The sequence below is a fragment of the Sturnira hondurensis genome, unplaced genomic scaffold, assembly GCF_014824575.4.
Source record: "Sturnira hondurensis isolate 20B ecotype Veracruz unplaced genomic scaffold, ASM1482457v3 Scaffold0001221, whole genome shotgun sequence".
Classification (NCBI taxonomy): domain Eukaryota; kingdom Metazoa; phylum Chordata; class Mammalia; order Chiroptera; family Phyllostomidae; genus Sturnira; species Sturnira hondurensis.
Genome location: NW_028073852.1, coordinates 4,436,011 through 4,463,417, shown reverse-complemented (window position 1 = coordinate 4,463,417; position 27,407 = coordinate 4,436,011). Strand labels below are relative to the sequence as shown.

General features: G+C 45.8%; 1 protein-coding gene across 1 annotated transcript; it reads right to left on the bottom strand.

Moving 5' to 3' along the window:
* Positions 1 to 532: 532 nt before the first annotated feature.
* On the bottom strand, positions 533 to 20,829 carry JPT1 (Jupiter microtubule associated homolog 1). Its single transcript, XM_037065961.1, has 5 exons — positions 20,634 to 20,829; positions 12,823 to 12,965; positions 12,378 to 12,475; positions 11,002 to 11,020; positions 533 to 795 (listed from the first exon to the last, which is right to left on the bottom strand). The coding sequence occupies exons 1-5, from the start codon at positions 20,687 to 20,689 to the stop codon at positions 647 to 649; spliced, it is 465 nt and encodes a 154-aa protein (XP_036921856.1). The 5' UTR covers positions 20,690 to 20,829; the 3' UTR covers positions 533 to 646.
* Positions 20,830 to 27,407: the final 6,578 nt, after the last annotated feature.

The following is a 27,407-nucleotide window of genomic DNA, read 5'->3' as shown; positions in this document are numbered from 1 at the left end:
ACCACCTGGAATTGGTCAGCTCCGTGCGAGAGCAGGAGGCTTTGCTCCTTGGCCGGTCACGTTACTATCTGGCTTACTTCTTAAGATTCAGAAAGAAAAGGCAGTTTCTTTGCTTTGCAGGCAGCACGGCATGAGGCGCAGGCCTCTCTGGTTCCGCTTGGCACAGGAAGATGCTTTTGGCAAAGGGCACTGACAGGCAGGGCAACACCGAGAAGGTGCGGCGCGAGGACAGCCCTGTGTTGGGGGCCTGAAGGGACGGTGCCTGCGGGCTGTTTACTGGCCTGTCCACAGGCCTGGCAAACCCAGGTACAGCTGCCAAGAAAGGGGGGGTTAAAAACCTCGGTACAAAAGATCCTCTGACAGGTTTGGAACCAAATTATTCGTTCTTAGAAACACAACACTGGGGTCACAAAGCTTCCCTCCAATCTACTACTAGAAAACACCATGCCGTGGCCTACAGACCCAGAGGAGTTAGGACAGATCAAGAGAACCTGTTCTTCAAAAGGAAAAGGAAAAAAAAAAAAGACAGCAGTACATAAAGTGCTTCTTTTTTAATGAAACAAATCCAACAGACGTAGTCAGGCTCGAGTTGTGCAGTTCACACATGGAGGAAACAGACAGAAGGACGGCGCCCGGGCGGCCAGAGCTAACCCAGGACCAGGCTGGACTTGCCCCCGGGGGGGTTCCTTCGGGATGGCACCGGGGCCGGCGCCACGGGGCTGGGCACAGGGGCGGCGGGCACGGGCTTCTCCTCGCTCTGCCCCAGGCTGGCCTGCAAGTCTGTGTCCACGTTTTCTAGGAAAATAGAATGACATTAAGGCTACTAACTGTTTCCAGTGAGGATGAAGAATCTAAGATACTTTTTGGGAGGAAGGTCCTAAACATACCTGGCTGGAGACGTCAAGAAGACACCCACAATCACCAGCCGTGTTCCCACCACCCAGAATTAACCACTGCTCACGACTGGCCACATCTGTCCTGGGCCTTTTTCTGCACATGTCCTTTCTCAATGACACACACATGAAGGCATGGCTACTTTAAATTAGCTAAGCCTTACAGACGAGCTCTAGATCCCTCACCCTGACCCACATCCACGCGGGTCGCCCTGTTTCGTGCGTATCTTGTGTATATTTTATGTCCAACAGGTAACATAATACCGTTGTGTTGTGTTTAACATAAACAACATCAGCTTGCTTTTTTTCACTCTTTAGCAAATTTACCCATATTTATACACATGGTCATAATTCACGTTGCTTAAATAAACTGCTTCATAGTGTGGGCGTGCATACGCGGTATACATCTGTGCAATCTTCCAGCCGCAGCAATGAGCTGGAACCCACCCACCCACTCCAGCGGAGCCTGTGCGGCACGTCCACGGGATGAGCGCCTGTCCTCGACGCGGGCAGACACGACTCGCCGCCCTCCCAGGTGGCCACGCCGGCTCCGCCCACAGCCCACGTTGGAGAACACCCCCTTTGCACCTTTGCACAGCCCCCACTTGATAACCACCTCGCTTTAATACCTGCCAGACTGACAGGTGACAAATGCTGCTGTGGTCCTGTTTTCTGTTACATGCCCACGGCCACGTGGGCTGACCTGAACTGCGCAGACTGCCAGTGAGCCGTCCATGTGTGTTAAAGAGTCTGCGTGCCCCCACGGACTGGTAACAGCATCTCCATTAACCAGGTCACTCCCATCTCTTCTTAAAGGGGCACCGTCCACATCCCAGTCTTTAGCAACTGTGTACTATTTATTATCCAATATCCTGGATACTGATCGACTGACTCGACGGCTGATTTGGGAAACCCCCAATAAGCCTACATTCCTAACCAGGTAGTTTCCAAAATCAGAGAACTCTTGTATTCAAAGTCAAGAGTAACTACAAAAGAGAAAACTCAGTTTTCTGTGGAAACAATTTCTATGAAGAGTGCAATAGTTTTAAAGCACATTAGATTAATTTTTCATTTTTAAAAACGGCCAGGTCTCATGGTGTTGTTAAACCACATTCGGGTGCCATATTCCAATATTCCAACACCTGCCTTGGGAAAACACACACACACCTTTGGGAGAAGACTTGGGAGAAGACGAGCATAGAGGTTGATGACATTGACCCCGTCCCTCGTTGGGGAGTTCCAAAACCCTGGAAGGGGTGGAGCCGAACCTCAGGCTATGATGCGTCCAGGGTCGGACCTCTGTACGGACTCCCACTGGGCACCAGTGCAAAGTTCCGACTTGGGAAAAATGTAGTTTCTCTAAGTTCCTCAAAAACTAAACATTAAAAGTTCATGTTCCTAAAACCATTTGTACCAAGTTCTGACTTAGCCGACAGAAACGGCGAGTCCACGGGGGAAGGGGTTCCAGATCAGAACACGACACACATCCCAGAAACGCGCTGCCGCTGCTTTCAACCCCGCATTCGGCGCGTTTTGGGAACAGCCTACAGACGCAACATAACACGCCATACGCCATGTTCTACAGTGTTGAACTGGCAGCAAACACCCACGAGGACGCCTTCCAAGAGGACAGCCCTCGTGGCCGCAGCCTGAACCTCAGGGGGAGGGTCGCCTTCAGGTTCCCATCGTCACACTCCTGTTGCACAAGAGAGGGTCACGCGCACCAACACCGAGTGCCCAAGCCCTACAGTGAGTGCCCTTCACGAAACCTGGGAAGATATGTCAGACGTGCTCCACATACAAACAACCCCCCTCCCCCAAAAAACACATATTAAAACAATCCGAAACAGAGCCACACAAACCAGGAACTTGGGCTGAGCCAGCCAGCTCGCGTGAGCCGTCTTCCTGCTGCTGGGACAAGACCCCGCCGCTGTCTGTCTGCACCAAGCAGTTAATGCTCTGTCATTGTAGTTCATTTCCTGAAAGTGACTTTTAGGGAAATCAAGCTCATTTCCAACAATGTACTTGTGTTTTATTATTAATGGAACTGTTCTGTCTTTCACAAGGAGGTAACGTGCCAAAAAAGAACAACACCGGTTCTCCTGCCCAGTACTAGGGCATGGGCCCTGCAGCCTTTAAATAATATAAAGAATTAAAGTAGCCCTGGCTGGTGTAGCTCAGTGGATTGAGCATGGGCCTACGAACCACATGATCGCGGTTCGATTCCCAGTCAGGGCACATGCCTGGGTTGCAGGCCAGTTCTCGGCAGGGGACACACCAGAGGCAACCATACATTGATATTTCTCTCCTTCTCTCCTTCCCTTCCCCTCTAAAGGTAAATAAATAAAATCTTTAAAAAAAAGAATTAAAGTAATTGACAGTAATAGCTGACATCCGCCAAGATGGAGGCGTAGGTAGAAACAATGTACCTCCTCACACAACCAAGTTTAAAGTCAACAAAGTTTCAGTATCAAAAACACAGCCAAAACACAGAAAATTGAACTACATGGAAGTCCAATAACAATGAACCGTTCAGCCAGACCAGTAACAGGGGCGGAGCCAACAGTGGACCCCGGTTAGGCAGGAAAGATCTCCCCACCCAGATGCACAGGCAGCTGTGGGCAGATCCCAGGTGTAGGGTAGCAACAGGCGGACCCAGTGAGGGCGCAAGGCAGCCGGCTGACCACGGTTACACATTTGCATGCAGATAAACCAGCGAAGGAGCGAGCAGTGAGACGGACCGCCCAGGCCCCAGCAGCGGGAAGGAGCAGAGGGGGCCACCATTGCCCCTCTCTGACCCGGCCCCCATATACAGCATCACAACCTGGCAACTGGGTTGCCCCGCCCTGGTGAACACCTAGGGTTCTGTCCCTCACACATAACAGGCATGAACAGACCAAAACATGGCTCAAGAAGAACTCAAAGCCCCAGAGCCTGTAACTGTAAGCGACCAAGAGATAGCCAACCTATCAGATGCACAGTTCAAAACACTGGTGATCAGGATGCTCACAGAACTGGTCGATCTTAGTCACATATTAGAAGAACAAATGAAGGCTAAACTAATTGAAATGAAGGGAAATGCACAGGAAATCAATAGTGATGGAAATGAAATTGGGACCCAAATCAAGGGAGTGGACCAGAAGGAAGAAAGAAAATGACCAAACAGAAAAATATGAAGAAACAAGAATTCAAAAAAATGAGGAGAGGCTTAGGAACCTTCAGGACATCTTTAAATGCTCCAACATCTGAATTATAGGGTTACCAGAAGGGGAAGAGAAAGAGCAAGTGGAAAACTTATTTGAACAAATAATAAAGGAGAACTTCCCCAACATGGCCAAGGCAATAGACTTCCAGGAAGTCCAGGAAGCTCAGAGAGTCCCAAAGAAGGTGGACCCAAGGAAGAACACACCAAGGCACATCATAATTACATTCGCCAAGATTAAAATAAAGGAGAGAATTCTAGAAGCAGCAAGAGATAACGGGACAGTCACCTACAAAGGAGTTCCCATCAGACTGTCAGCTGATTTCTCAAAAGAGACCTTACAGGCAAGAAGGGGCTGGAAAAAAGTATTCCAAGTCATGAAATCCAAAGACCTACATTCAAGACTGCTCTATCCAGCAAAGCTTTCATTTAGAATGGAAGGGCAGATAAAGTGCTTCTCAGATAAGATCAAGTTCAAGGAGTTCATCATCACCAAGCCCTTATTCTATGAAATGTTAAAGGGACTTATCTAAGAAAAAGAAGATTAAAAATATGAACAGTGAAAGGACAGCAAACTCACAGTTATTAACAACCACACCTAAAACAAAAGCAAACTAAGAGGACAGCTAGGTCAGGAGTGGAACCATAGAAATGAAGATCACATGGAGGGTTAGCAACAGGGGAGTGGGAGGAGGAGAAGGGGGGAGAAGGTACAGAAAATAGGTAGCATAGACAGTAGGTAGAAAATAGACAGGGGGAGGGCAGGAATAGTATGGGAAATACAGAATCTAAAGAACTTGAGACATGTGGACATAAACTAAAGGGGGGAATGGTGGGGGAGGGGTGTACAGGGTGGAGGGGAATGAAGGGGGAATTAGAACTACTATAATGGCATAATCAATAAAATATATATTTTAAAAAAGCACAACAAAATGTACATATGGAGACTAAGAACACAACAGGCCCCAACTTAATTGCTCATTGGTCAGGAATAGATACTCCCGCCAAAAAAGACGGAGGCCTCTTTGTCTCCTGAACTCATTCAGTCTGCAACTCATTCAGTCTGTCAGGAGATAAGGGACCAAGAGTGAGGACTTGGAAACTTCTACAGCAACTTCGCAAAGCTTCTGTCTGTTGAACCTAGTAATTTTTTTAAAGTGCTTTAAGCAAAAATACCTCTATTATAATATCCGTCTTATAAACTCCTGACTTGTCTTTCTTCTTTGGTGCATCAGTAAGTGGACAGACCTCTCTGTCAGAACAGGAAAAAGGGACTCGCTATAAGGATCAAAGAGTTAGACCCTAAGGAAATGCAGTGGACCATATACCCCACCTGAAGGCAGGGGAAGACTTGGGCCCTAAACATCCTGGACTGTCTCCCTCTTTCTTAGAATGGGATGGCCAAAAAGTCTCTTTAGGCCCTGGCTGGTGTAGCCACTGTGGACTGAGCACGGGCCTGCGAACCAAAGGATCGCAGTTCTATTCCCAGTCAGGGCACATGCCTGGGTTGCAGGTCAGTTCCCAGCGGGGGGACACATGAGAAGCAACCATACATTGATATTTCTCTCTCTCTCCCCTTCCCTTCCTCTCTAAAGATAAATAAATAAAAATATTTTTAAAAAATCTCTTTAGTTTTTTCCGTAAAATAAAAAACACATTTTTCATTTTCACCAATAACCTTATTGATTTGGCTATTTTGAGTATGCCAGCTGTCTCCTGTGTGGTATAACATTGACTGTTCTCAATTAATGTCTTGATTTGATCGCTATCAACTTCAGCTGGTCCACCTGGCCATGGAGCGTCCTCCACGAGAAAACTCCAGCACAAAACTTCACAAACCACTTTTGACACATTCCATCAGTCACAGCACCTTCTCCATACACTGTATTTGTATATATTTTTTGTGTCTTTCAGTTGCATATTTACCTTTCTTGAAATAATAAAGCATAATATGCAAAAAAATGTTGTTTATTTTCTACCATCTTCAATATTAAAATGGCTGCACAAAAATTCACCAGTTTTGGACTTCTGGCCAAGATGGAGGCATAGGCAGACACACTGTGCCTCCTTGTACAACCAAAAGAAGGATAACAATTTAAAAACAAAAAACAACCAGAACTGACAGAAAATCCAACTGTATGGAAGTCGACAGCCAAGGAGTTAAAGAAGAAACACTCACCCAGACCAGACGGAGGGGCAGAGACGGGCAGAGTGGAGTGGACTCCCAGCAAGGCAGAGCTGGTGGACCAATTGGGGTGGTTTGCGGACCACATTTCCATGCAGATAAACTGGGAGGAACAACTAGGGAGCGGAAAAGACCGCACAACCCAGGGCTGCAGCACAGGGAAATAAAGCCTCAGACCACTGACTGAGAACACCTGGGGGTTGAGGTGCCAGGAGAGTCTCCCAGCCTCACAGGAGAGGTCGTTGGAGAGACCCACAGGGTCCTAGAGCGCACAAACCCATCCACCCAGGAACCAGCACCAGAAGGACCCAGTCTGCTTGGGCCAAACGGCGGAAGGGACTGAGAGTTGGCAGAGAGCAGAGCAAGCGCCACTGTTCCCTCTTAAACCCCGCCCCCACATACAGCGTCATAACCGGGCAACTGGGTTGCCCCGCCCTGGTGAACACCTAGGGCTCCACCCCTCACTATGTAACAGGTGCACCAAGACAAAAAAAAAAATGGCCCAAATGAAAGAACAGATCAAAGCTCCAGAAAAAGTACAACTAAACGATGAAGAGACAGCCAACCTATGAGATGCACAGTTCAAAACAATGGTGATCAGGATGCTCACAGAATTGGTTGCATTTGGTCGCAAATTACATGAAAAAATGAAGGCTACTCTAAATAAAGGAAATCACACAGAACCAATAGTGATGAAAAGGAAACTGGGACTCTAATCAACGGTGTGGACAAGAAGGAAGAAAGAGCCCTGGCTGGCATAGCTCAGTTGATTGAGCATAGGCCTGCGAACCAGAGGATCGTGGTTCGATTCCCAGTCGGGTCACATGCCTGGGTTGCAGGCCAGTTCCCAGCAGGGGACACACGAGAGGCAACCATACATTGATATTTCCCTCCCTCCCTCCTTCCCTTCCCCTGTAAAGATAAATAAATAAAATCTTTAAAAAAAAAACGTTCCAACATCAGAATCATAGGGGTACCAGAAGAAGAGGAAGAGCAAGAAATAGAAATTTTTATTTGAACAAATAATAAAGGAGAACTCCCTCATTCTGGCAAAGGAAATAGACTTCCAGGAAGTCCAGGAAGCTCAGAGAGTCCCAAAGAAATTGGACCCAAGGAGGAAAACACCAAGGCACATCATCATTACATTTTCCAAGATTAAAAATAAGGAGAGGCCCTGGCTGGTGTAGCTCAGGGGACTGAGCACGGGCCTGCAAACCAAAAGATTATGGTTCGATTCCCCATCAGGGCACATGCCTGGGTTGCAGGCCAGTTCCCAGTTCCCAGCAGGGGATGCACCAGAAGCAACCATACATTGATATTTCTCTCCTTCCCTTCCAAAGAGAAATAAATAAAAAAATTTTAAAAAGCCAACAGCCTTTAAAAAAATTAAAAAAAATAAGGAGAGAATCCTAGAAGCAGCAAGACAAAAGGAGACAGTCACCTATAAAGGAGTTCCCATAAGACCATCAGCTGATTTCTCAAAAGAGACCTTACAGGCAAGAAGGGGCTGGAAAAAAGTATTCCAAGTCATGAAATCCAAAGACCTACAGCCAAGATTGCTCTATCCAGCAAAGCTTTCATTTAGAATGGAAGGGCAGATAAAGTGCTTCTCAGATAAGATCAAGTTCAAGGAGTTCATCATCACCAAGCCCTTATTCTATGAAATGTTAAAGGGACTTATCTAAGAAAAAGAAGATTAAAAATATGAACAGTGAAAGGACAGCAAACTCACAGTTACTAACAACCACACCTAAAACAAAAGCAAACCATGAGGACAGCTAGATCAGGAGTAGAACCATAGAAATGAAGAACACATGGAGGGTTAGCAACAGGGGAGTAGGAGGAGAAGAAGGGGGAAGAAGATACAGAAAATAAGTAGCATAGACGGTAGGTAGAAAATAGACAGGGGGAAGGGCAAGAATAGTATGGGAAATACAGAATCTAAAGAACTTGAGACATGTGGACATAAACTAAAGGGGGGGACGGGGTATGCAGGGTAGAGGGGTATGAAGGGGGGAATACAACAGCTGTAATGGTATAATCAATAAAATATGTTTTTTAAAAAAGTTCAACATAGCCCTGGCTGGTGTAGCTCAGTGGATTGAGCGCAGGCCTGCGAACCCCACGATCGCGGTTCAATTCCCAGTCAGGGCACATGCCTGGGTTGCAGGCAAGTTCCCAGCAGGGGCCAGTTCCCAGCAGGGGATGCATGAGAAGCAACCATACATTGATATTTCTCTCCTTCTCTCCTTCCCTTCCTCTCTAAAGATAAATAAATAGAATATTAAAAAAAAAGTTAAACATAAAAAAATAAAAAATACAGGAGCTCATCATCACCAAGTCCTTAGTGTATGAAATGTTAAAGGGACTCATCTAAGAAAAAGCACATTAAAAATATGAACAGTAAAATGACAGCAAACTGAGTTATTAATAATCACATTTAAAACAAAACCAAAAGCAAACTAAGCAAACAACTAGAACAGGAACAGAACTACAGAAATGAAGATCGCATTTCTGTGGGAGGGGAGTGGGAAGAGGAGAAGGGGGAAGGTACAGAGAATAAGTAGCATAAATGGTAGGTAGAAAATAGATGGGGGGGGGCGGGCGGTAAGAATAGTATAGGAAATGGAGAAGCCAAAGAACTTATATGTACGGCCCATGGCCATAAGTAAAGGGGGGGAATGTGGATGGGAGGGGGTGTGCAGGGCAGAGGGAAATAAAGGGGGGGATGGGACAACTGTAATGGCATAATCAATAAAACATATTTAAAAATTCACCAATTTTGATTTTCTTAATGTACATTGACACGACAGGGTTCACAATACAACCTAACAAAATGTATTGAATGACGTCAAGGACAACTAAGCGCTACTAGAGCTATCGTACAGAAAAAAACAAATGGACTTTTTGGCCAACACAATAGATTTCCAAAGTCCTCCCTGTGGCCATTCCTATATTTACCCAAAAGACAGCCTTCCTTATATCTAAACAAATCTGTTTTATTTACAAATCTGTTTTATTTACACTGAGCAGAGTAGCTTGGCTTTGAAGTAAACTCGGCAACAGAATGCAGGTTGAACTCTACTCCACCAGATGTATCTTGAATCACAAGGCCCCTTCTCATTTTGGGACAAATAAACTAAAAGTAGCAGCAGTCAGGGACACAAAATGATCAGGTAGCAACATTGATGGCCATTGAAAAACAAAGAGGCCCGGCCTGGTGTAGCTCAGTGGATTGGGCGTGGGCTGTGAACCAAAGGGTTGCTGGTTCGATTTCTGGTCGGGGCACACACCTGGGTTGCAGGGCAGGTCCCCAGTGGGTGCCACGTGAGAGGCAACCACGCACTGATGTTTCTCTCCTCTTTCTCTCTCCCTTCCCCTCTCTTTAAAAATAAATAAAATCCTTAAAAAAAAAAAAAAGAAAACCAAAAAGAGGACGGAGCTGTCATACTACACAACTCAATGTGCTATTTTCCTGAAGAATCTGTAACAAACTGAGCTGGGGGGATTATTATTCAGCAGGACAAATGACACATTTTTTCATTTTCGCCAGGATTCTCACATACTTCTCAGGGTTCCCCAAATTCCTAATTATATTCCTAATCATTGGCCAAAATTAGGAATAAAGATTGTGGCTAAATAAGGTCATACAGGAGAAATAGTTCAGAATATGAAAAGTCTATAAGACAGTTTACCTCCAGAGCAGTCTTCTCAATGGAACAAATTGGACATGAAAAAAACAAATCTAGCTTCAGTCCAGTGAAAAAGTGATTTGTCTGCTCAAGACAAGCCCAGGTTACACTCACAAAGGTTCAGAAGAACCTCCTCCCCCATTTCCATCAAGAAGGACCTTTAGCCCCGACTGGGTGGCTCAGTTGGTTGGAGCATCGTCCATACACCAAAGGTTTCGGGTTCGATCCCTGGTTTGGGCAAGTATGAGAGGCAACCAAGGGATATTTCTCTCTCACACTGATGTTTGTCTCTCTCTCGAAAACCAGTAAACACATCCTCAGGTGAAGATTCAAAAGAAGAAGAAAAGAAAGAGCATTTGACGGAACAGAAGAGGAATGTGGTTCTTAGACGTTTGCCCCCCGCCCACACACACACAGGAAAAGGCCCCCAGAGGCCGAGTCTCACCGAGTCCGTTTTAATCCGGCGGCTGCTGCTCGGCATGTACCCAGTATGCGTTACCCGTGCCAGCAGTCCTTCCGCACTTGTTAAGGAAGCATTAATAAACACTTCAAAGATTTAAAGTAATTAATTAAGTAAATGATAACAGCTCATATCCACATGGATGCTAACTAGAAATTCACATCTGCCTCCCTAAATCATGATTTATAAGATCACAGAAGATCACAGGGTTCCCACTGTCTCGATGAATAAGCACCTCTATAAAAATCAAACAAAATGCGCTGGGTGAAGTTGAACTGCAGAGCCCTTTATTGAAAAGCTGCCATTAAGCACAACCAACACCGACCTGGTCAATGTCCTGCTAACGAATTTTGGCTTCCCCCGCTCTTTGTACATTTCTAGCATCGCTCTCACTGCTGGCTGATACCAGATGTGGCTGAATTTGCTAACCTACCTGTTCCAGCTTTTTGTCGTGTGTCCGCACCCCCCCACCCCCCGCCCCCAAGTACGCTGGCCCTCGGGCAGAGCCAGACTGGATCCATTCTAAGACCGTTTACAGGACCAGAAATTTGGGCTTCAGAAGTACTCACCATGAATGTCACCTTCTCCCTAGAAAAGAAAAGACATTAAAAACTTACTTCAGACTTTAAGTTCACAACACACAAAGCAATCACAGTTCAGAGAGTCTACTATCTCTCTGAAGCCAAGTGTTTTCGTTTTGACTCAGTCAAGGTCAGGGTCAGGCCACATTACAATAAGCAACCTTTATTCAACTGGGGGACAATGCTGCACAAAAATGCCACTGGACTGACTGCCCAGTGCCAGGAACACACACAGAATTCAAAAACGAAAATTAACACCTGCCCGATATCACCCCAATAAATTTAATTTTTAAAAAGATTTTATTCATTTATTTTTAGAGAGTGGGGAGGGAGGGAGAAAGAGAGGGAGAGAAACATCAGTTGGTTGCCGCTTACACACCCCTAACCGGTGACGTGGCTTGCAACCCAGGCCTGTGCCCTGACTGGGAAGTGAACCAGTGACCTTTCATTTTGCAGGTCGACACTCAACCCACTGAGCCACACCAATCAGGGCAAATTTAATTAAGCAATTTTTAAAAAATCTTAACATCTACACTGATGACTTGTAACAATTAGCATTTCAGAGGCTCTTTTATCAGCCTGGGAAAGTGGCGAGTCTGTCCCTCCATTCCCCCCCTTTCCCCTTCCCTGAGGGCAGAAGGGCATCTGACAACCCCAAAGCCCTCTGCTCGTCTCCCGCACTCAGGGGGCTGGCGCCTCCATGTGCTCTGAGACCCCTGCTCGGCAGGACCCTCCCAGGCTTTCCAGACACTCGGCTGGGGGCTTTGGGGCGCTGCTGCAGTCCCCTGGAGTTCAGCGCAAGACAAATGCGCAACATCTGCCAACAATTCAAACAGTGCCCGAACTCAGAAATGCCGCCATACATGCATACAGGATACACAGAAGTGAGTGTGATCCAGAAGTTCAAAAAATCAGTACTGCAGAGGCCAATCTGATGGTTGAAGAGACATCAGAATGGACCCAGATCGTCCTGACCGGCGTGGCTCAGCTGGCTGAGCACTGTCCTGCAAAGTGGAAGGTCACCAGTTCGACTTCCCGTCAGGGCACAGGCCAGCCCCCCGTTGGGGGTGTGTGAGAGGCAGCCAATGGATGTTTCTCTCCCTCTCTTTCTCCCTCCCTTCCCCTTTCTCTAAAAATAAATACATAAAATCTTAAACAACAAGAACAGACCAAGATCACGCTGAGTGGCTTTCTGAGTTCCCTCCCTTCAGTCTTCCCGTCACCAATACGCCCCAGTCCCTTCCCTAATAACCCCGAGGGACAAGGCTAGTGGCTGAACTGAAGCTCTTAGTACAACAGGGGGATCTGATTTCGAAGCTGAATTGACCTCAAAGCCTGTCTGCTTCCCGTGTTGTCACACCGACCTTCAGATCGAAGAAGTCTCCAGAGTTTGCTTCGGAAGGGTCCCTTCTCTGGGGTCCAGACGACTCAGACTCTTCTCTGCCACCACTGGCCTTGGCACCTGAATCAAAACACACTTTCCTGAGGACCGTAACAGGAAGACCCACAGCAAACGCTTCTTCCGTGCCTGATATTGTACGTCGGTCTCCTAACACCAGATGAGCAAGCAGTGTTGGCTCCAGAAACGGACAGAGGCACTGAACACACAGTCTGAGGTCACGCCCAACTCCGATGCACCCCACGGCCTCCCCACCTCCCCGTATTTAGCCCGTCTTTCCACCAACAAGAAGCCTTCGCTGTTGTTCATCTCACGATGATAAAGCCGGATGTGGCTCGCGGGCCCTAAACCAGCCGTGGGCGTTCCCACTGGGCCCCACCTTGGCCAGTGGCCGCAGACACAGCCCATACCTGCCGACTTGGCCCACGAGGGGGGGTTTTCCTCAGGTGTCCCAAAGATGCTGGAGGCCATTTTGTTCTTCCTCACGGGTTGTTCCGTTGGCTCATCAAAGCCTAATGAAAAGTTGGACCCGCCACCTGGAGGCCGCAAAACCCTAGAGTAACGACAAGACATGGATTTCACTCCAAAACATTTCTGGGCAAACATGTGGTCAAACACCTTTCACTCCACTCCCCTCGCCCATCCCTCCCCCTTCCCTCCCACAAAAGAGCACTGCCAACGGGGAAGGGGGAACCCACCGACGCCACGGGGCCCAGACGCAGCGCTGGATGCTGCGGTCTCACAGCATTTGCAGTGAGGCTGCCCGACGGCCAGCACAGACACCTGCTGCCGGGCTCCCCCTTTCGGTGAAGGGCCAAGGACCTGTGGACCGAGCCTCCTGGGCTCAGCTGGAGGTACAGGGAGGTGGGTACAAGGAGGTTTGCAATGTGAGTACTGGAAACAGTTGATTCCTGCATGTTTTTATTGTATTATTTTCCATATGAACAACTGTAAACCCACTTTCGCCCCACCCTGTATGTGCGAAGAAGTTTAGATGCACGTATTGTTATTTATTTTTCCATTTTTACTATCAATGAAATATAAAATAGAAGAATATTCATATAAAGGTTAATTAGCCCAATTTAGGAGCCCAGGCAAAGGCGATAACACAGTGTCTCTCTTCTAACTCCACGTCGCAGACAAGCCCTGATTCACCCAGTTGTACCGCACTGTTGCCAGTAAACGTGAGTGACTTGCCACAGGCAGAAGGTCAACAAGAGAAAGCGAGTGAGACCCATAGCACGTTCTACACGCACCTTTGGACGCCACTTACAGCTTTTTGTCCAACAAGGAATCTAGTACTTTCATGTTTTCAAATCTTCCTGCCGCAGGCTAACTAATCTGTCCCCTCCGCGGAAAAATTCAATCTAACTTGTCCTGGCACCTCTCAAAGCATGGAAAATGGAGATGGTTTTACAGGAAAGTTTTCTATCTACTGACTTAATTCCCCTTTTTAAAAAAGATTATTTATTTATTTATTTTTAGAGGAGAAGGGGAATGAGAGAGGGGAAGGAGAGAGGGAGAGAAACATCAATGTGTGGTTGCCTCTCACTCGCCCCCTACTGGGGACCTGGCCCATGACCCAGGCATGTGCCCCGACTGCTCAATCCACCGCTCAATACACTAGCCAGGGCTGATCCGTTTCCTTTATGAGGGATAGGAGCAGTCTGGTTTCTATTTCTTCTGAAGTCAGTTTGAATAAGAAACATTTTCCCAGGAACATGTTCATTTCAGCCAAGTTTCCAAATAAATACAGTTGTCGGTTGTAAACTCAGCTTCTTATGTTAGAAAACAAAGAAAAAATTAAACACTTAAAGCATAAATTCTCTTCTAAGTACCATATACTAAAGGCAGTCTCAAGTTTTGATTTTTTAAAATTATGGTTCCATTTTAAATATTTTTGTATTTTCATTACTATCTTCTTTGACACATAAATTATTTAGGAGTGCATTTTAAGTTTCCAAATATAGGGGTCATCTAGTTTGTTGATTTCTAGCTTTTAATTATAACATAGATAAAAGTTTTATGATATAAATCCTTTGAAATTTGATGAGATGTGCCTTGTGATCTAGTATGTGGCCAATTTTGTAAATCTACTACATGTGCTTAAAAAAGAATGTGTATTTGTCGATATTCTATATACCCAGTAGATCAAGCTTGTTAATCAAGCTGTTCAAATCTAATTAAATGTTCTTTCCCTTACTGAGAGAATCTGTCAACAACTTCCACTACAATGGGGGTTTCTCAGTCTCTCCTCAGACTTCGGTAAAGATAAAGCGTTCTCCCTCAAAAAGCTTGCCACTGGAGGATTTTAGATCAGTGGGGCAAACTGCATTGGATTAACTGGCTAGTCATTTGATTAAACAAACAAAATATACATCCCTAATTCACTTCAGTTACCAAAAAGTTCCATCTAGGTCAAATATTTCAATTTAAAGACTAAAACAAAAGTGCTGGGAGAAGTTATGTATCACTGTGTCCTAGTCTTGAAGACAAGGGCTTTCTTTCCAAGGACAATATGAAAGCCAGAAATCATAAGATGAACAAACTAAACTTGGCAAAAACAAACACAACATTTGACAAAGGATAATATTGCTAGTATATGGAATGTTCTTACAAATACTTAAAAAAAATAGCAAGAGAAAAAAATGGACAAAAGTTACTAACAGGAAATGTAAAAACATGGATAGTCTCTAAATACTAAAACTTGAACCTCACTAGCAAATAAATGAAATTTAAAACAAGGTGATAATTGCCTCTTGGTCTTTTGGCTAAGATCGAGTGTAAAACAAAGTGACAACTTTTTGTTTTTATGTTCTGATTATGAGGCAAAGATGAAAATAATGCCAATTCCCAGCATTAATTGAAGTGTGAGAGAATAAAGTTGTACGAACTTTCTAAATAACATTTTGATAATATATATCAAGTGTTTAAGTTTGCCTTTTATATGACTCAGCATTTCCACTCCCAGAAACTACCCTAAGTAGATACCCAGGCATCTGTACAAGGAGACCCCTAAGGAATAGGTTAACTGTAAAAAGTTGGGAAACCCTTGCTACCCAATAGTAAGGGGTCAGTTATCGAAGTCTGTCCATACAACAGAAAGCTGTATACCCAAGGCCCTGGCTGGGTAGCTTAGCTGGTTCCAGTGCCATCCCAATTAATCCAGGTTGCAGGTTCGATCCCCGGTCAGGGTGCACACGAGAAGCACGCAATGAATACATCAATGCATGCAACAAGCCAGCCTGTCTCCCTCTCCCTCTGTCTCTCGAGTCAGTAATAACTTTCTTTAAAAAAGCTATATACGTCCGGGTGAGATTTACCTTTATTAGTAGATGCAAAAAGTTACCCAAAACCCAGTGAATAAAAAAAGTTAGAGAACAAAAATAAGCCCAATTATGTTATAGAAAACGATGTGTCCAGAGATAAACACTTATCTAGCTGTGTGACTTTGAGTAAGTTGCTGAACCTTCCACACTTCGGTTTTCTCTCCTATGAAAAGAAAACACTGGCTGACCCATGAGGCGACTGTAAGGACATCACACAGACTGCTTAGAACAGTGACATGCCACATGTCACATGCCCTGGCTATGATAATAATCATAACACAGATTTCTGGTGGGTTTCAATGTCTTTCTTATACTTCGTATTTTTCTGTATTGCTATTAATCTACAATTCTTTTAAAAGGACCACCTCTGGGTCCCAGGATTCCCTGACTTTCCGTCGACAATACTGCTTTCCCCACACTGGCCACCATGGGCAACCTTTCCTGAGTACCAGCGTCCACACCTGTGTCCACTTGGGTCTCTAGACAGAAACCCCAGCATCTCTGCTCCCTTGGGTGTGGGTGGACACACTGGGCTCAGCTCCCTAACACCACCCCTTCCTGCCTTAGGGGCGGTGATCTGCCTGTCCTGTCTTACCCCAGCTGCCCACAAGCCTGAAGATGCAAGGCCTGGTGAAGCCTCGGCAGGACCCAAGGAAGCCAGGCGGACTTTGCCAACCATTAACGCAGCCTCCTCTCGTTCTCACTGTCCTCGTCACCAATCCAGTCGGGCCACTTCACTGTTCCACACGGTTCTGGCTGGACTCCACTGCGGGCCACTCACTCTCATACTTCCTCCCGCCTGGAGCTCACCCCCACTCTTCCCTCCGTGCCTCTCACGGCTGCACCTCCGCCAGGAAGCCGACCAGGAGAGCCCTTCGAGATCTCAAAGAGCAACGGGTGGAACCGGAGAGGTGGAAATCCAGAGATCCTCTCCTGGTTACCAACGTTTTGCGTGAAGGGATGGCAAGTAAATGTTTTTGGTTTGTGGGTCATACAGCCTTGCACAGCAATCTAACTCTGCTTCCCAGCACAAAGGCAGCCACGGACAAGATGGGAATGAACGCGAAAGGCTGTGTTCCAATCAGACTTCATTTATGGACACTGAAATTTGATCTTCATGTCATTTTCACAAGTCACAAAATATTCTTCTTGTTTTTTTTTAATCAACCACTTATAAATGTCAAGATGTGACGCCAGCTGGGTTTGGCCCTCGGGCTGTAGTTTGCTGGACTCTGCTGTAGCCCAGCGATTAGCAACCTGCTGCACCACAAGAATTTTTTATACAGTGGCCACTCTTTAGTCAGGGCCACTGACCTCTTTCCCTTAGACCATCAAATAAAAAAATGACAATGGTTCTGGCTGGTGTAGCTCAGTGGATTGAACTCAGGCTACAAACCAGTGTCTCCAGTTCAATTTCCAGTAAGGGCACATGCCTGGGCTGCAGGCCAGGTCCCCAGTAGGGGGCAGGCGAGAGGCAACCTCACTCTGATGTTTCTCTCCTTCTCTTCCCCTCTCTCCAAAAATGAATAAATAAAAATCTTTAAAAGCTTAAATTAAAAATGATAACCACCAACACAACAATAGTTATCTGGTGTGAATGAATAAAAATTATATACCTATATTTGGTCAGATCAGCAAAAAATATACTTTTTGGTTTGCTGCAGAATTTTAGTAATTAGTTTGTGTGCCATGAGATGAAAAAGGTTGAAAATCACTGCTCTATTCCGCCCAATGGCCCCACTTTTAAGAGAGCCGAGTCACACCCTGAGAAGTTCCAAATCAGTTGCCCAACGTTAGCTGACGGAAAGGGAGTGAAAGCCCGGACCCCCGCTCCCAGCGGGCATACGACATGGGCCCAAAGTGTGTTGACACAAGGTCATTTTTCTCTTTAAACTACAAACCGTCAGAGTCGGTGCTTTGATTACTTTGCTTGTTTTCTAATCTTAGACTGCCTTATATGTCTTAAATAGGTCCTCCAGTGTCCCTCCTGAATCTAACCTTCAAGACTCACACATCCCTGTGTCTGCCCATAGGGGAATTCAGTACTCAGTTTACACTCAATAAAAATGTCATCATTCTTCCCCCGAGGGGGGGAGGAGAGCTACTGTATTCTTTTATAACATGTCAAAGATTTAAAACCCCACTGTTGCAATTGTTTTTAAAGTCTCAGACATTAAATATCCACTTAGATTAAATTCATTATATGATGATAAATGTATTCAGGCATGTATTTTATAAAGATGATAATTTTAGGTTAGCTGAAATTATTAAATCATAATTAAAGGAATGTTATAAATCCAATAAGTTTTCTCTCATTTTCAAGTTTGACGTGACTAGGTTTTTAACACATGCACCCCAAGTCAACAAAGATACTTGAAATACCATCATCACAGTTAATTTGCTTCATTGTCTTCCCCTTCACTCTAAGGAGATGAGAGTGTTTTTCCCCCCTTACCATCATAATTAAACCATCATGAATTTTTAGCCAGATGGAAAATCTTCAGAACCCTAATGGGCTAGGAAATATCTTTTTGGCCTTAAAAAAGAAGAAGAAAGAAAAAAAGACGCTAGTACCCAAACACCAGCTTTAAAAAAGTCAAAACTGTGACCAGCCCAACTTTTTAAAGGTCTGTGTCCCTCTAGTAACAGCAGGTAGAACCCATTCCGATGACGTCAGTGTGTGGAGCCCATTTGTAACAGCCAGACATCCCCAAACAAAGGATTTGAATCATGAGACAGAAATTATGTCAATTTCCTGCTTTAAGTCCCTACCATTCCTTCTCGGCTACACACACCATAACAAAACCAGGATCACATATGTGAGATTCAACAACAACCTCTCCATGCACCGCAGATAGCAATTTTGAAAAAATTACTCCTTTCTTCGCTCTTTCAATCCCAGAGTTCCCATATGGTCTTTGCAGATCATTTCCTAACAGACGACGCTGATAAGGTATTTATGGAGCCAGGAGAACATTCCTGGAGAAAAGAAATCCAGGAGCATGGAGGGGAGACCGCAGAAGGAAAGGTGGGAAGTCAACAAGAGGGCAAAGCTACAGTCCTGAGGTCACAATACTGGAGAGAAACTGATGACAGACGGTGAGTCAAGACACTTACTTTTCAGAACCAAAACTCACTTGTCTCACATGTCAAATATACACATCAGTGAACCCATGTGCGGGTTCATTTGACCAGGTTACTGAAATCCTTTATGAAGTACTAAACTGTACTCGACCCCAGAGGATAAACCTCAGATTTTTTTACACATTCACACTCCAACCACTACATTCTGAGCTGCAGAAAGTTCACCACCACCACCACCATCCCCCCCCCGCCCCCGCACAAAATGAAAAACCAAGGTTCAATTGTCCCAGTGTCCTCTGAAAAAAATGATCTCATTGGAAGGGTGACAAGAGAAGAGGGAGTGACCCTCTCCAGCATTCTCGTAGGTCTGTACCACACAAGCTCCCCCGGCCTCCCAGGAGCCACAGATTTAGTTTTCAGAAATCTTTCCCGTTTTTTTCTGCATTGTGAAAGGGAAAGGAATTAGTTTAAAAAAGAAATGTCATATCCAAAGCTCCCTCCCGGCACTCACTGGTGAGGCCTGCTTTTGTCCTCAAGTTCTCCAACCCCTGTGAGACACTATTTCACAGCTGTCTTCTTAGCCCCACAAAATGGCTCCCTTTGTGCCACTTGCTCAGGACCCCAAGGCTGGCCATACATGACTGCATGTCACCATCAATGACGAACAGATGCCCAGAAGAAGTGGAGTCTAAGCTTCCTCCAGGCCTCCAGCAAGGATCCCAGAGAAGCCTGTATCCCACCTTAAAGAGCCGTGTGCCATTGGCCAAGACAATGTGAACATGTTGCACCAGATCCGAACCCTTCCACCAAGTTAGGCAACCTCTTGGAAAAGGGGCCGCATCCAAACTCCGTGCCCAGTGTCCCCTTCCCCAAATGTAGTGGCGCAAGTGGCCAGAAAGGCCCCGGCTTCCCAGGTGGAGACAGAATACGGAAGAGACAATGGATGTCTCCGGCCCCGCCCAAGAACAGGAAACCTCCTCCAGCTAGGGAACCAGGGCCAGGGATGAACTCATTCGACAAACGTCAAAGCGGGAGGCAGAGAGGTAGGATACAAAGACCAAGGTCCGAAGGTCTGAGCACAGAACACCCACTCGAACTGTGGCACTCCCCCCTCCGGATCGGAGGTGGGAGCGGAAAGAGAAGGAGCAGGGGTCTTTCCTTTGTTATCAGAGCGGAGGCACTTCGAGAAGGGCTGACGGCTAGGTCCCAGAAAGGGGTGCGAGGTCACGATGACCATCCCCGCCTGACCACAAATGCCACCTGCCAGACCAGCCCCAGTGGATAGGAGCCCGCAGGAACCGACCGCTGTGGCCGCAGGATCTGATCTCCACACCTATCGTACGGCTGCCACCTGCCCCGAACTAGTGACAGGAGCGCGTGGCCCTAGGGTGGGACAATGGGGCCTGATCGAGGAGCCCCTTAGGCTGCCCGGACACCCGGGGCCAAGACCACTGTCCTGGAGCCGGGCAGGCCACTCCAAAAAGAGGAGGGCCCGAACCCGCTCGGCACGTCCCAACTTACAACCTGCCGCACTGTAAAGGCAAGCGGCCCGGGCCATCCTGTCCACTCGCTCCGGGGCAGATATGAATGAGAGACAAGCAGGAATCGGGCGGGGTCGCCGAGCTGAGGTCGAGGGGTGGCACAAAGGCGGGGCCGGCAGCCGAGCAGCGCCGCCCGGCCGGACGCAAGCGTGGCGCCTCGGGCACGTTACTACCAACGATCGACCCTTCGGCCCGCGTGGCCCCGCGGGGCCGAGTCCCTCCCGACCCCAAGCCCTGCGCCGCTCAGGCGTGGCCCCCTTGCCTCACCGGGAGCTATTCCTGCTGTTCGGGTCGACGCCCTTGAAGGTGGTGGTGGTGGTCATAGCGCTGAGGAGCGAGGTAGGCTGGCGCGGTAGCAAAGGGCTGAAAGGATCAGGTCAGGTCCGAGGGGCGAAGGGCAGGTCCCTACCCCACTGACGGCGACCGCTGCGGGAGCCTCCGCCACCGCCTGCTTGGCCTGCGGCCGCCTTTATAAGGCTGGAATAGCTCCGCCCCCGGCATGCCGGCATTGGCCAATTTAAATAGCTCTCTTGGTAGCTATTGGCTCTCCGGAGTGCCAACCACCGTGCTGCATTAAGACTGGCTGTGGCATTGCTCAGCCAAAACCCGCCCGCTTCCTGGTCGGGGAAAATCTGGGGAAGTTCCCCCTCCCCCACCTCAATATCTCGGAGGTGATTGGACAAAGGCCAAACCTGCCCTGCGCTAGGTACGAGTTAAGCCTGCTTTCCCTTGAAAAAAGTTACCCGTCAGAGGGGAAAGCTTGCTCTGGGCAAGTTGGAACCCACAGTGCAGGGCGGGTTTGTCTGAAAAACCTTCAGACCCTTCCAGCTAGTAAGCTCACAAGCCTTTCTCAAAAATCACGAATTCTAGACTAGGAGGTAGAGAAGTGTCGTGGTTGTTGGCTCAGATTTCTCCCGGGAGAAATCTGGGTTTTAATCTGATACACTTATTTGCCTTACTTATGGTGGGATAGCAAGGGCACACTCCTTAATAAGGCATGAAAATGACTGCTACAAATTGACATTTATTGAATACCTACTGTGTCCCGTGTGGAAACCTGACAGTCCCAAAGCAGCAGCATTTTGAGTTAGCGACCGAAAGCACGCCAAGATGATCCCTTTTAAAACGACTGGAAATTCTTTACATTTTGTTACTATTTAGCTGTCATGGGCGGTGCGTACACTAGACCAAAATTACAGTCGTTCCGATTTGAGGGCCTGTTCTAAGGCTGGTTAATGCCTGGCGGCTGGAAATGGCCACATCCCTTGCTACCAAGACCATGCCAGAGCTCTGCAGCTGTTTACAACCCTTAAGTCATGACTCTCCCACCTGTCTGGGTAAACCTATCCCTGCAACAGATGCGACACCCTGGGAGGGCTCAGGAATGACTATTTGCAAAATCACAACAGGAAAGCCTTCGGCAAAAAAGAGTGGAGGCCTTTTCATGTCATGCGTGTTTCCTCAAGGCAGATCTTTTTCAGTATTTCCACAAAGATTGAACTCCATTCCTCTTTACATGGCCTCCTCCTTCCAGGCAGTTGGAAGTTTACATCGTTGGTTAACCACCCTTCTGGGCTTTCGTGACAAGCCAAAGGTAAGTTCTCTTCTGGAAGGCATGGATCATGTCTTTATGTGCTTGCCACAAAAGCACGAAATTCAGTTTTATTCTTAAAATCTTTCTATTCTTAAAGGCTGGGCCTAAATTTCCAAAGCTTTAAAAACAAACAAAAAACCTTCAGACCCATCTAGCTAGTAAGCTCACAAGCCCTCCTCAAAAATCACGTAATTCTAGACCAGGAGGTAGAGAAGTGTCGTAGTTGTTGGCTCAGGTTCTCCCGGGAGACATCTGGGTTTTAATCTGAGCACATTTTTTCATTTGTAAAGTTAGGATAAAATAGTATCCAGACTCCATGGACTTGCGAGGACTGAGTTGGATAATACGCATAAACCGCTTGGCATAAGTAGTCATCAAAGTGATAGCCGTTTTTGTTCTGAAGACCTACTTGGAAAATAATTACACTCTAACAATCTGAAATTTTGTTAAATGAGGGGTTTGCACCCGCCTCTTTAGGATCCCTTTTGGCCTAAATTTTTGCATTTGTCCCTGACTTGCCTTACTTCCTCCATCCCCTGCAGTCTAGTAGAAGACAGGTTGCCATGGCAATACACCGCTGGACTGGAAATCAAAAAGCCTGGGTTCAGGGTCAGCTTTCTCTCAATGTAACACTTCCAAGTACAGTTATGCCTTTGAGCCCAGTTTCATCTGTAAAATGGGGTTAAGAATTATACAAATGTTGTACTTAGTAAATGAAAACTTTCTACTAGAGGTGCCCCATCCTGGCTGCCTCTCAGAACAACCTATGAGCTTTTAAGGAATACAAATGAATGCCAGGCCCCGCCCAACATCTCCTAAATTGGAATTTCCGGGTGTAGGGTTCCGTCATGGATATCTTCAAAAAGTCAAACAGGTCATTCTCACATATAGCTTGGGCTGAGAACCTCTGCTTCAAAGGTAAGAAATCAGACCCAGGAGAATGCTTCTCACTCATCTACTCTGATTTATGAAGAATAAATTCATGTAAAACAGACGTCAGATTAAGGCCATTTTAGGTAGGCCTATTTGGCATTATTCATTGTATTTTAAAGAAAAAACTGCCAGAAATGTCTGCAATAACCAGCCCTCCTATTTATGTGTTCATGTGCTATAATGGTTCTAAAATCACACTCCACTTGCTGCTTTTAAGTAAGCTAGAGATTTGGGGTAAAACAGATGTAATCCGTAGTTCTGCCATAACCTTTGCTCCAGGTGACTCTGTTGAAAATGGGACATGACTAAAACTGCATTTTGTCCAAAAGATCAACACAGATCAGGATCAAACGATGCAAAAGGAGAGGGCAATGTGAACACCTGCCTTCAGAGTCAGGCGGCCCGTCATTATGATCCTAGATATACATATCAATACAGGTTTTCCCAAATTCTGGGGTTAACCCAAAACCTAAAATAGAAGACACGAAATCTCACGACAAGAATGGTCTAACAGAAATGGTCATTTCCTGACCAAGAGCAATGTATTCAGACCTTTATGAAGGGGAATGAAAATGTGTAAAATAGGTCAACTAACAACAGAGCAGTTGATTGAAGCTGAGCAGGTCTCAAACCGGGACCCGCACTGCCTCTGGTCCTTTGCTGGCCTTTCCTTCCAGTCTATCCACCTTTTTGTCCGACTCTGGGGTTCCAATAGGTGCAGTTTTAAAACCACTGCCTGCTTTTTAAATCTAGTCAAGGGAATCAGAATGAGCGGGTGCCCACTTTCCATGTCTTTCGGCAATTATGCTCTTCTATTTACCTGAGTGCCATGCTGCCCCCTCCCTGTTATACTGAGAGTACTGGGCACCCCCAGGCAATTCCATTCAGAAAGGCTAGTAAACAGCTTACCCAACAGTTTTGTGTAAACCCAACGTTCTCAGAATTTGCTCAAAACACGAAAACTATTGTTCTGAAGCAGTTGGCAAGAAATCTACTTTTTAAAATATGTCAGAAAGTGTTTAAAGTCCTAATACTTTTCCTTTTATATCGACAGGCATCCCGTTGGTTTTTAATTTTGTGGCTGGGTATGTGGAGAGCTTTCCTGGAGAACGCAGTGCACAACCTACTCCAACTAGAATCCGGAAGTTGTTTCTCACCACTCGTGCCTACTAAGGTAGTAACTGTTAACCAGACATAAAACACGCACCAACTCAGCACCTCTGAGCCCTCGAGCATCTGTTTTTGCCTTAAAGGTTACCAGCTTTCCCACTACAAGGTAGTGTTCTGAATCCCCCAAAAGTTCAACCTGCCGCAGTTTACGCCAGAACGTCGGAGGAAATGAGCACTGTAACTGGCCTCAGGATTGGAATTTACCCTCCCTAGATTCTGCAACTGGGTTTGAACCAGTGTCTTAGATCGGTGCCTTTCACTGAGATCCCATATACACACTACGTCAAAGCACATGAAACTGCACTTTTTTTTTTTAATCACAAGAATAGCAATTGCTTATGTTCAACCAGTTTAATACAGTTTATCCTATTTTAGTATTAAAAAATGCTGGCCATGTGCTTTTGAACTTGATTTAATGACAATTAATGAATGGTATTTCTAACAAGATTTATTTCTGTCAAAAAATGTTTAAAGCCCTAATACTTTCCTTTAATGTGGACGTGCCTCATAAGTATACCCGTAAGTATGACTTAACTGCATCCAATACACATAAATTCTGCCTCCATCACTCTTACAGGCAAATTTAGTGTCCATCTGTCCATTCTTTTCTTAGCCATTTCCTCACCAAAAAGGGGGCAGGGCAAGATCAATGCTCACTGAGACACCCAAGTTCCCTTTAAACTCATTTGCCATTAAACCAATGCACGGAGAGGTCGCAAGTATGGAAATAGCTTGGTCATGTTCTTGCCTTCTCTTTATTCAAAGCTAAGATAAACAAAATGGTACATACACTCTACTAAGGTCTGACATAGCTCTCTCAGGTCCTTTTTCAATCACTGGATTGTAGAGGGACAGCGCAATTTGTGTCTCCCTATATCCTCCTTTCAGACTGAACTAAGAGTATGTGGTTTACGTTTGTTCCTTCCCCAATTCCAGGTTTATTTAATAAACAAGCAAAAACTCCAACCCAACAATTCTGTCCCACTCTTCTAAAGATGAACTTCACCTCCTAAGCAAAAATAATGCTAATTTTACTTTTTTGTTGTTTATTTTTAGAGAGAGGGGGAGGGAGGGATAGGGAAAGATCAATGTGTGGTTGCCTCTCCAAAGGCCCACTACCCAGGCATGTGCCCTAACTGGGAATTGAACAGGTGACCCTTTGGTTCACAGGCCAGCACTCAATCCACTGAGCCACACCAGCCAGGGACTTTTAAAACTGTTTCACAGGCCCTGGCTGAGTGGCTCAGGTAGTTAAGAGCACTGACCTGATATACTTGCATAGGTTTGATCCCCAGTCACTGCCCATACAAGAATCAACAAATGAACACACAAATAAGTGAAAGAAACTGATGTTTCTCTCCTTCAAAATCAATTAAACATACACACACAATACCTCATTTAATCTTTACCATAAAGTGATTAACTCTTTTTAAGAGTTGAGAGGATTCCTCCCAGAACTGCTTCTCAATTCCATATTTCTTTCAAAATAGATTTATTTCTGGAGGTAGGGCAGAAACAGTGGTATTTCTGAAAAACTCATCCAGGCATTTTAATGCAAAACCACGATCCAGAATGACCGTTAGTTCTATTTAAAAGCAGCAGCATCCTAACTCAAAAATAACCCTTGGCAGCACAGCTGGCCCTCTCTGATACACTGCCCATTCCCCAGCCCCCTGACACACAAGACCTTGGAAAAATGCTCCTCCCAAGTCTCTCTCAAATCCTGGGAATCCAGGATCTGCTGTCAAGATCCCTGATCTAATTATAGACTTTCACCCAAGTCTTCCATTTTTCCAAATATCACTCCTTCCCATCTTCCATTCAGTCTCATTAATGTGAAGGCAGCCAGAAGAGTTGAGCAAAACTGTTGGAACAATTCACCAAAAAATGGCAGCCTAACTCCTGTGATTTGTATGTTCCCTCAAGCCAGAAAATTAAAATGCAAAAAATGATTTTTAGTATTTTCAACAAAGGTAACAATTTCATGTATTTTCAGTGATTTTTTAAAAAGTACTCCATAAATTTTTTCCCACAGAATATTTGTCTTAGTAGCAACTTATGTGAAATGGGCAAGAGTTCTTCAAAGGCACAAAATCCTACATTATCACACAGCAGCCTTTCTATACATTGCCCTTTGGCTTTTTAGTACTACCAGAAGTTTTTCTACCATAAGGAATTTATTTAAAGTTTATCCTCCCAAGCCCTGGCTGGTGTAGCTCAGTGGACTGAGGGCTGGCCTGTGAACCAGGGTCGTCAGTTGGACTCCCAGCAGGTTGTGGGCCAGGTCCCTGGTTGAGGGCCCAAGAGAGGCAACTGCAGTGATGTTTCCCCGCCCCTCTCTAGATCAAACCTTTCAAGTTTACCTCCCTCAACAAGGCACAAACTCACAGTACTAACACATTCCTGACTAGAGAACCCAATTCGAGAGCCTTTCCATAAGAAAGTTCAGACCAGAACTTAACCGCTAACTTCAGAGTACCACAGAAGTCCACTACTTCATAGTACCTGGAGCAGTAAGTCAAGAGAATGTACCTACCTGATCCCTTCTGAGAATTCTCGGGGGGGCAGGCTTCAATAGGGATTGCAAGACTAGGTTGGCAGCAAAGTGAAAGTTCAGCTGACTCAAGAGTAACTCATACATGACAGAGCCAAAGTACCTACAGAATTCGTTTCTGGGGAAGCTCATCCTATAGGCACAGCTAATGTAAAACAAGACTATGTTGCAACTGGGTGAGAGTGGATTCAGTGAACGACAAGGCTGCCAGGGCACAAGAGCACACGGACACTTAATCCAGAAAGGCCACGCTGGTTAGTAGGTAGGTAGTAGGGGTGGGCATCCGGTCCCTTGAGAACCAGTATTGGACTCAGCTGAAATTAGTAAGCATCAGGAAACCGATCTCCATTCCCAGGTTTCTAACCATTTACCTGTGAGACAAAAACACTCCTTATTCCAATTTCCTCATCTCTAAAACACGTCAGAATTAGCTCATCTTTTTGTATCTTTCCTGCTGTAAGGTTCTGTTTACTGGTTCTACAGCCGTGACCTTTCCCCATATGTGTGAATTTAAAGACAACAGTTACCTGCCCATCTACATCTGTAAGAAACAGCCCTGGCTGGTGTGGCTCAGTAGATTGAGTGCTGGTCTGCGAAACAAACTGTCACCTGTTCTTTTCCCAGTCAGGGCACATGTCTGGGTTGCTGGCCAGGTCCCCAGTTGGGAGCACATGAGAGGCAACCACACACTGATGTTTCTCTCCCTTTCTCCTTCCCTTCCCCTAACAATATATAAAATCTTAAAAATAAATAAAGCTGTAAGAAATACAGATTATTTCAGGTTAGGGAG